General features: G+C 32.9%; 2 protein-coding genes across 2 annotated transcripts; both read left to right on the forward strand.

Annotated features, from left to right (window-relative positions):
- The first annotated feature begins 564 nt into the window (after positions 1 to 564).
- On the forward strand, positions 565 to 3,470 carry LOC107781933 (expansin-like B1). The gene is made up of 5 exons (XM_016602753.2): positions 565 to 750; positions 1,036 to 1,142; positions 2,141 to 2,322; positions 2,598 to 2,730; positions 3,068 to 3,470. The coding sequence occupies exons 1-5, from the start codon at positions 618 to 620 to the stop codon at positions 3,266 to 3,268; spliced, it is 756 nt and encodes a 251-aa protein (XP_016458239.1). The 5' UTR covers positions 565 to 617; the 3' UTR covers positions 3,269 to 3,470.
- Positions 3,471 to 9,539: 6,069 nt separating this feature from the next.
- Positions 9,540 to 10,519, forward strand: LOC142180680 (uncharacterized). Its single transcript, XM_075252726.1, has 2 exons — positions 9,540 to 9,872; positions 10,076 to 10,519. Exons 1-2 carry the CDS (start codon positions 9,540 to 9,542, stop codon positions 10,517 to 10,519), a joined length of 777 nt encoding a protein of 258 aa, XP_075108827.1.
- Positions 10,520 to 11,046: the final 527 nt, after the last annotated feature.

Below are 11,046 nucleotides of genomic sequence, written 5' to 3' on the forward strand. Positions count from 1 at the left end.
GAAATTATGGCAAAACATAGGCTTTCATAGGATAAAGAAACTGAATAGTTTTTTTAGTTCTCACTCGATGTCCGGTATTCGCATTATGGCGGCAATTAATCAAACGGCTCGAACTGAGACCTTTGATTAAGGGCAGATCCTACCATCCCACCACAACCCTTGGTGCAGGGGTAGAGCTAGAGTATAAGAAGCGAGTTCGGCAGAACTCAGTGATTTTTGGTTCGAGATGTGTATTTATCTTAAGAAACTTGTTTAATATGTACAAATTAATTATTAAATTTGAACCCAATAGCTCAAAAGAATGAAACCGGTTCAAACTTATATGGTTCAAATTCTGGCTCCGCCTCTATTTGATAGTAAGAAATTGATTATAATACATTGATTCAAAGTTTAGAAACTAGCTATCTAAGAAGTAAGAAGGTAGCTGCTGAAAGTTGAGCCAGAATTCCATGTATTCAAAATGAACTTGAAAATGTCTCTTGTCTCAACTTTGACCTATATAGAGATAATTTTCAACAACAATTCTCTATAAATAGCAAAGACCATATCCAGTTAAATGCACCACCAACTTATTCTTATATTGCTTAACTCTCTTTCTTATTCTCTTTAATTTTCAAATGGCTCCTCTTCAAGTTCTTGCAATATTTTTCACATCTTTGATTTTCATGCAAATTTATTTGGGAAATGCTCAAACATTTATCCATTCTAAAGCAGCTTATTATCCAAATTCAGAAGAAAAAGGAACAGAAAGTAAGATTCATTCTCATCATAAAAACATGATAAAATTATATAAAAAGGATAGGCAACCGAGTGCACAAAGCATGCATCTCGCGTTCACGCAGGGTTCAGGGAAAAGCCGCACCTCAAAAGGTGTGGTATAGATAGTCTATACTAATGCAAGCATTAGTGACTATTTTTACGGTTCGAACCCGTGACCTATAGGTGACACGACGTGTTTAATTATGTTAGAATAGACTAAAATACTGGTGTTTTAATTTTGATCAAATAACTGTTTTCTTTTTTAAATGTATGCAGCTGGGGCATGTGGATTTGGTACTTTTGGAGCAACAATCAACGGTGGAGATGTATCCGCTGCATCTGATCTTTATCGAGATGGTCTAGGATGTGGCGCATGCTATCAGGTTCTCGTCTTCCAATATTACTTGTCTTGTTTTTTGCACGCCCGTTAAAAAAATATTAATTCAAGGAAACTTCGACTAAATTATTCTTATTTATTCTTTGATTTGAATTTAATATCGCTCTTATTTTCACCATATTAATCTCTATCCACATATGTTAGCGGTAAGGGTAAAGGTGAAAATAATAATAATTAATTCTATCTTGATTTCTTAAAATGATAAATATTTTGATTAATTATTTTTAGTAGCTACGATAAGTAAAATGGACCAAAGGGAATATAACACACTCTCTCTCTCTTTCTAAAATTTGCTCCAAAACAGTAATATCTTCTATATTTGGAGATTCTATAAATTTAAAATTTCTCATTTTTTCCTTAATGGCTTTGCTTTAATAACCATAATAATGTCGCGGCATGTTTTAGACCATAAATTTTAGTGACACTTTTAGTATATCCCAAAAGTCAGTACTTTTTAAAATTGTGTCCATTCAATATATAAAGTATAACGAAGGCATCGAGGAATATATTGGTTAATCCACTATGGAGTTTAACTTTTATGTACTAATAATGCCAAAAGTTTATTTTACACTATATTAAATTTCTTAAAAGATAATACATATTTGATTAGTAACTTAGAAGGTAACTACTAGAACATGTCGAAATACACTAATTGTTGTAAGATTCTTATGTTGTTCGTGTATATAAGCTAAATCCATTGTCTACCAAGGAAGAAAATAGTAGAGTCAATAACGAGCTAAGACTTCATATGTTTAATTAAGTTGTCATGATTCCAAAATCCTGAAATATTAATACCAAATAACACGTCCACCTAATCTCTTAAACTAAAAATAACTGACGAGTATATTATATACGTATAATTCATGTATAATATGTGTATAATTATGAAAAATCAACATATAATTCATGTATACGACCAGCTAAAAAAATTAAACAAATAATCTGACCGGCTATTTGTATAACAATCTATCATTTTATTGCCAGGTGAGGTGCACAAACAGTAACTACTGCTCTGATAATGGAGTTACTATAGTTATAACTGACCATGGAGCAAGTGGTGGCACAGACTTTATTCTAAGCCAGAGAGCCTTTGGTCGAATGGCTCAGACAAAAGATGCTGCTGCCTCTCTATTATCACTTGGTAATGTGGATATTGAGTATAGAAGGTACGTAGTTTCTTATTGCCTATTGAGCTAGTGTCGGGAGTGGGTTCGGCCGAACCAGTTAGCTTTGGTTCGAGTCCTGTATTTTATCTTAAAAAATCTATTGAATATATATAAATTATTAATTTTGAACCCAGTAACATAAAACGATTAGAATCTCGAACTCATAAGATTGAAATCTTGATTTTGCCTCTGTTAATAGCTACTCACTCTGTTTCAAATTATGTGTCACTTTCCGCTTATCGAGACTTAACATTCGTACAATTTTCAATAAACAGGGTTTCCTGCAGCTACCCAAGCAAGAATATTACAATCAAGATTGATGAGAGCAGCGATAATCCTTATTACTTGGCTTTTGTAATATGGTACCAACAAGGCAAAACGGACATTACTGCTGTGCAATTATGTGAGGTATGAATTTAAAAAATACAACACACTAATATGTACGAGGGCTGATGCATATGGGTGGAAGTGGTGTCATCCGACGTCGTTTCGCCAAAAAAAAAATTAAATATTTATACTAATATTCTACAAAAATGAAACAATATATAATAATGACACCACTTTTTGGTAAAGAGTACTTCTTGGTTCACTGGTCACGCCTTTCAACTTGTGAAAAAGATAATATTAGATAATACTTACAATTATTTATTAAATACGATACTTTTTACAAAAAGTTATACGTACGCTCCTGAATACACGCAGTGCAATAATTTAATTTAAAATAAAATCCTTTTCCAATATGCAGACACAAAATTTTGTATGCAAGCTATTGGATAGGACACGTGGAGCAGTATGGACTAGTTCTTCACCTCCAAGAGGACCATTGCAAATAAGAATGCTACTCAGTACTGATGATGGAGATGAGACATGGATTGTTCCTGTCAATAATATACCTGAAAATTGGAAAGCTGGTGAAACATATGACTCAGGAATACAAGTGGATTAATTTATCTAAAAAATTACAAAGCATTTAAATTTATATATAGTTTTTGTTGATTATATTTGTCATATTAAAAAGTCTATATATATAGTGTGGCTCTTTTAATTTTTTTATACTGTAGTACGTCCCAAATTCATGAATCATTGTATTGACAACTAATAAAAGTTCGAATTTTAATTTAATACTAGTTTCTGATCAAATTCCTTTCTCACTCTGTCACCATATTGATATTGTATAAAGACATGTTTTTAATTTTCACCTGCAAGGCAAAATCATATTTTTCATTGGGTACACGTAAGTTTTTATCAACTCGTAATATCGTCCTTAAATTTACAAATTATAGTGTACTCATATGCTCACCTAAAAAGGGGTCCATCCTTTTTACTTGAGTAATTCGAGTCAAAAATAATAAATTCAATTGAACTCACTAAACTTGGTCTTGGCCTGCCTTTGATAGTTGATGTTTGGCTATAATTTCATATTTTTAATTTATTACTTACCTTATATTTTAGTGTTTTAATGATTAATTGTGTGATAATTGTGTGACGTTTGATCTTAATTGAGTTATTTTTATGTGTCGGATCATTAAAATACATAAAGGACAAAAGTTGCACAAAAAGATGTCGAAGACGCAAAAAAAGAGCACAAAAAGGAGAAAACCGAAGCAAGGCAAAGGTACCTCGCCCCAGGCCTCGCCTCGCCTGGCTTAAGGCGAGCTCAACCTGGCCTTATACCAGGCCTTGCTTGGCTTATGGCGCGCTACAGACCAGGCCCTGCCTAGCTTAAGGCATGGTCCCTCAATCCGTGAATAAATTAACTTCTACTCAATTTTAGACTTGGAGACTTCGATCCTAACCTATAAAAACTCCCTAAACATGTCTAAGAATGGGATAGGATATTGTTTTAGAGAGGAATTCGACCAAGGGAGAGCACGAGTTACCGTAAAGGTCGGAATTCATCTTTCTTCCATCAAACTTAATAATTTTTATGTTTCTTTGGATGATTTGTTATTTAGTTACCATATCTATGTGGAACTAAACTTCGCGTTCTAGGGTTGTGGTTCTTTCATGAATATTATTTTTAATTTCTTGATTTATCATATTGCGGTATTTATTCAATCCTGCGCTTAATTATTTCATTGTCTGATCATCAATTGAATCTATCTACGAATCTAGAATTGAACTCGAAAATGAAAATCCTAGATTGCATGTACGATTGACTAGACCAAGTTCTTGAACCTGGGCATAGAGGAATGGATTCGCCTTGCTTGGTTATTATATGAAAATTACGAGTGCATTCTTGTTGATTCTAACTCTATAGACATATATGTGTTAGGTTAGCTTGAATAGGCGAGTAAGAACTCGATAGATTCTTATGAGCAATATTAACCCTGACAACCAATAAACCTGAAAAATTTATTAGTCAATTCAATTGAAGAATACAACGTAATTTTTAGATAGCCCATAACCTTACAACGTGAATTTATTCAATTCTTCCTTTGTTTAGATAGTCCATAACCTTACAACGTGAATTTATTCAGTTCTTCCTTTGTTTAGAATTCGCTATTTATTTTCTTTATTTTAATTAATTTAGAGTCGAATATTCCCCAGACCCTACAATGTGGGATAATACTGGGTATATTGTTATTTTAGAGTCAAATACTTACAAGTTTAATTTTTGTTTAGATATTAGGATAGTCTAATTTAGTTCATAATTAATTACAAGTCCTCGTGGGTTTGATATCCGACTTCTAGTCACTTTATTACTTGATGAGGTCCCGACATCGTCTCGTTGCTCAATTTGGCATCGAATCCTTTTGTATGGTAAAACATCAGTTTCCTTATTTCTGTTTTTCTTTTCTGGGTTTTGCTTATGTAATTAGGTTTTGGTTCGATTTTTTGTTTCTTATCGATGTTAATCCATTGCTCGTTTCGATTGTTACTGATTCGTCGATTTGTGATAATTCTATGTAAATGCTTGGTTATCAATTTAATTAGCAATGGCTTAATTTTGTTGGTCGCGTTTGAATGAGCATTCGATGCAATTAGGTTATGATATAACTGAGTATTAGTAGTTATTTATGGTTGTCTTGTAAAAATAACTAGTTGGTGTAATTAATTTAACTATATTTAGATTTTAATTAGATTGTTGGGGATTTAAATTTTTAAGATACTTTAAAACTTATATAAATTTTTAAGACAAAAGTGTAAAGAATAGGGTAGAAGGGACACTTTAAAACCCCCAAAAGTTTCTTATTTTCAAAAATGTCTCTTCCTCCTTCACGCCGAAGGATGTTTGAAACATCTCCGGAAGATGTTTAAACTATCCCGATAGATGTTTCAACTATCCCAAGAGATGTTTGAAACGTCCCCGGGATGTTTGAAACATCCCGGAAGATGTTTGAAATATCCCGGGAATGTTTCAAACATCACGGGAGATGTTGGAGATGTTCAAAATTATCCACAGGTTCTGTTATTTTTAAATTGACCCCCGAACTTCTTGTGTCCTATATTCTTCCACAAGACTTCAGTAGTCTTTTTTTACCTCTTTTTTCTTCCTCTTTCCTCTTCGTTGGTTTAGTTTGAATTATATAGGTTGGTACTGCTTTAGTTTAAAATGCTTTAGTTTAAAACTGATGTAGATGAGTTTAATCATGAAATAGGGTATTTTATAGCTTACTTTTTACTAGGACGGACGCTGAAAGGACTTTTTTCCTCCTTGCTTCTGTCACAACAGGTTTCAGGCTATCCTTTCACCTTTGGACAACCCTTGGGAAGTGTTTTGGCACACAAAGTCAGTCTTTTTGGACAGATTTTTGGTGTCCAAAAAACGATTTTCTTTACTTACTTAAGGGCTGCTCTTTCTTTACTTTACACACGCTTTATCACATTAAAAATCAATTTTTTACACACTCTAAAGAGAACATATATAAAACTTGAAAGGAAAAATGAAGAGCTGAACATCCAATAGTAAGCTAGAACTTAAGAGTTTTGGAGTGAAGTTTCTGAAGAAAAAGAATACTTTAAAAAATAAAGGCCCTTGAAGTTAGTTTTAGGTTTTCTTTCACTAGAAGTTGATTGAGTTCTAAGATTTATTCAGGGTTGTTCTGGTTCATTTCACTTACTTTTCACTGATATTTTCCTGCTGTTTTTGCTCGTTTTCACTACTGTATTGTATTTCTGCTCTTCAGATAACCCTTATACTTTGTAATGCAGATTTTATAGTAAATAATTGATGATAATGATCTATTTCAGCTCTTCAAGCGTCAAAGTTTAATCAGTTATTAATAACGTGTAGACCTTAAATGTGTAACTTCAGTTTTTAAGGTCCTTTTCTTGTACTTTTGAGTTGCTTTCTTATTTTGCTTTATAAGCCACTGAAGGTTTAGCCATGAGGTTCTCTGCTATTTGTTTAGAGTTTTATTATTTTGGTTGCATTAAAAAAACAGTGGATAGTGAATTGGAAGTAATATAAAGTTTGGAATATTGGCATGGTGAATGTGTTAGTTTCACCTCACTTAACTGAAATTGGCTATTGGAGATGTAAGTTTAATCATTTTTTTTAGTTCTGGTTTAAGTTAGCATTAGATAATGTAGTACCCCCTCCGTTTTAATTGAGATAAGGTAGTTTGACTTGGCACAGAGTTTAAGAAAGAACAAACTTTTGTCGGACCATGATACTTGTGTGGCTATAAAAGATTCTTATTAAGGGTAAAGTAGGTAGAATGAAAAGTTTAAAGTTAAAATTATTTCTAAATATAAAAATATATCATTATTTTTTAGACGAACTAATAAGGAAAGTATTTTATCTGAATTAAAAAGGAATGAGTAATACTTAATAGAGAAGGATTTGGGACCAATAAAAGAGAAGTTGTGTTTGAGCAAGTAAGCCACATAGATTTATACATAACTAGTTTTGTCGGGCTGTATTAGTAAAGTGGAATCACAGATTTTCTGGGCCAAATGGAATCAAATTGGGATTTTTACCTATCTATACCATATATCAAACATTATTATCAAAAATGTTCATAATTTGTTATTTACCCATGTAGTCTACACTTTTACTACAAATTATATACCAATCCAAAAATAGGTAGATTTTGCCATTAAAAAAGCCCTAAAATGAAGGCACCAAATCTGATGTGATTCTGTCAAGGATTTTATTCCAATTTTGAAATGAAGGCGATTTTCATTCCTGATGAAGGCACCAGTTGCGTAATTCTCTCCTTCCTCAACAGAAAGAGATTTCACAAAAAACGCAATCAAATTGTACAATTACTGAAGAGAGACTATATCTGTTCTTCGTCTCAAATTGTACAAAATTGCTCTTCGTCGATATCAGTATTCAAATTGTAGAAACTATATCTCTTCTTCGTCTTTTTTCCTATCAACTACACGAAATCATGTCAAAAATCCCAATAATGCTGAAATCGAATGGTAATTGGGATAACTATGGCAGATTTAGAGATTTTGAAGTTGATGCCATTGTGGTAGATGATAATGCAAACTGCGGAATTCTCAGTTCTACAATTGCAGAACAATTATCGATTGATACATCGGATAAAATTATAGAAATCAAATACATTGTGAACGAGAATTGTCCTCCAATTGAGATTAGGAATGATATGGGGGTTCGTGCTTACATGGAAACCAAAAAGGAGAATAAAAACTTAGGTTCGTATCCTTTATGTATAAGCGTAAGAGATTTCAATATGGAATTGGCAATCAACAATGAAAGCACCAGTGCAGGTATGTTTGATTCGACATTGCAGAGAGTTATGGTGTTACTATGTTATCTACAATATTACTACAATTACCTACAATTAAACTACAAAGCTCACATAGTACTGAAAAGGATAAAGCAATGTTGCTTTCAAAATTATCTACATAGAAACTACATTTATGAATTTATTGTTTGCAGGTTTGTCTGGATCCCTAAACTTACTTGAATTTCCATCCTCACCAGCTATAGAGGAATATCAAAGTGAAATAATAACTGAATCTTCGCAAACATATATTGAAGAAGGACAAGTTTACCAGGACAAGCAAAAAGTAGCTGCTGCAATGAAGAATTATTCAGTGATGCACAAGTTCCAGTTCAGAGTAAAAAGATCCAGTCATAGAAGGTATGTAGTTATTTGTGGATAATATATCAGCAAAATCAGTGTATGATTGAAGATAGGTGGGTTTTATAAATTGTAGTTAAATTGTATTCAATTTGTAGTTAATTGTAGTTTTTTCATAAATTTGTGTAAATATTGTATTTCTTTTGTAGCTACTGGCTTATATGTGTTGCTGAAAGCTGTAAATGACATTTCAAGGCAACGTCAATTAATGATTCGGCAATGTTCAAGATAAGAAGTTTCTGCCGTCAACACACATGCTGCCTAATGGACGAAACATTCATACAGCGCAAACGTACTGCAGCAGTACTTGGTAGCATGGTCGTTCCAAAGTATTGTGATCCTAAGACTGTTTACACACCAAAGGACATACAAACTGACATGTTATCCGAACATGTACTGAACCTAAGCTACATGCAAGCATGGAGAGCAAAGGAAAAAGCTTTACAGTTTTTGAGAGGGAATCCGTGTGACTCCTACAACAAATTACCCAAATATTTTTATATTCTTGAGAAGAATTATCCTGGTTCTGTTGTTAAATTGAAGAAGGCAGAAGATGATTGCTTCTTATACGCATTTGTTGCTCTTTGTACATCAATAAATGGTTGGCAACATTGTAGGCCGGTAGTAGTGGTTGATGGGACATTCTTAAAGTCAGCCTACAGGGGGATTATGCTGACAGCAAGCACCATGGATGCAGCAGGTAAATAATGGAATAATTTTGTACTTATTTGTAGACAGTCTTTAAAATGCAGTTAAATTGTAGTTATGTTGTAGTTATTTTGTAGTTATATAAAAGAATGTAGTTAGCATGTCTATATTTCTCAATATATATTGTAGTTGTTATTTAATCATATTTTATGTCTTAAAAATGTAGGTACTATTTTTCCCTTGGCATATGCTGTGGTTGATTCTGAAAACGACGCGTCTTGGAAGTGGTTCTTTGAGCAATTCAAGGAGGCATATGGTGAAAGACCTTCAATGTGTGTTGTTTCAGATAGGCATGAGAGTATACTGAAGGCAACATCAGTTGTCTATCCGGGATTGACACACTACTCTTGCATGTGGCATATATGGACAAATATAAGGTCAAAATTCAAGAAGGGACATCTACAATTACATGAATTGTACTTTGCTACAGCACGGTCATACACTATGGATGAATTTAATGAAAGGATGTTGAAGATTGAAGAGGTAGACCTGCGTGTAAAGTCTTACCTATATGATATTGGCTATCATAGATGGTCAAGAGTACATGCAACGATAAATAGAACTTTTACTATGATGTCAAACATTGCCGAGTCATTGAATGCTGTAACAAAAGATGCAAGAGAGCTTCCAATATTTGGTCTATTTGAGTATATGAAGACTCTTCTTGAACGTTGGACAAAAGAAAAGTTATCGAAGGCAAAGGGTACTTTCACATACCTTGGTCACAAATACAACAAAGAATTGGAAGACAACAGTACATTATCTCAGAAACTAAGGGTAAGATATTTTTTTTGGTGCAGTAGAATCAAAAAAGTACTAGCTGCAGTTTTTCCAGATTGTAGTTAAACTGTAGTCAAATTGTCGGTAATAATAGTTTGTAGATGAGCTGTAATATATTTGTTGCTGATTTGTAGGTAAATTGTTGATAATCCATTTTAATGATTGATGTATTATTATTTCTGTTTGGTCTTCAATTGTAGGTGAGGGCTTCAACAGATCATATACATACTGTGTTAGATGGTGTGAAGCGGTACATTGTGTGTCTAGAAAACAAGAAATGTAGCTGTGGACAATTCCAACTTGATGAACTTCCATGTGCGCATGCTTTGGCAGCATTAAGGCATAGGAATGAAACATACGAAAACTATTGCTCTCCGTATTACACAAGGAAGAGCCTTCTGCTTACCTATGAAATGCCAGTAAATCCTCTTCCTGATGAAGGCAAATGGGAAGTGCCACAACATATTTTGGATGAGGTAGTAAAGCCACCGGCGGGAGATAAAAGGCAGCCAGGGAGACCTCACAAGGAAAGATATAAAACATTTGATGAAATAAAGTCAAAGAAATACAAGGTGTCATGTGGTAATTGTGGAGGTGAAGGGCATAACAAAAGAACTTGCAAGAATGCGCCGAAAAAGAAATGAATATCATGTAATTAGAATAGTTATTCAAAATAAATGTTAGTGAGCTCAAATTATCGGATTTTCTTGTCTAATTGTTTAAGTTTTTGAAGATGAATAAGAAGTATAAACATCAATTTGTGTATCTGCACTATTTATGTTTTTATGTATTCTGTCAAGCATCTAAAGTTGTCTTTTTTTTATAGAATAGTTAAACTTTAATATTTACTGTATACAAAAAAACTAATATTAATAAATAATGCATTCAACTTAAATTGTATCCAGATTGTAGTGAATATGTAGTTTAACTGTGTTAGAACTGTAGTCCTGTTATTCATATGTAGAGGAGTTGTAGTTAAAATGTAGTTTGACGTAGTTTAAATGTAGATAAATTGAATTTTTTTGATAAACCTTGTTGTTAAAAAATGGCTAAATTATTTATATGATTCCTGTATTTATTTTATCTTTCTGCTGTGTAACAAATGACAGTTATATACAGATATTACTTGGCACTTGAAGGTATTTATAAAAATAACTTGAAGATTAAAGTC

Source organism: Nicotiana tabacum, chromosome 5 (assembly GCF_000715075.1).
Source record: "Nicotiana tabacum cultivar K326 chromosome 5, ASM71507v2, whole genome shotgun sequence".
In the NCBI taxonomy this organism is placed as follows: domain Eukaryota; kingdom Viridiplantae; phylum Streptophyta; class Magnoliopsida; order Solanales; family Solanaceae; genus Nicotiana; species Nicotiana tabacum.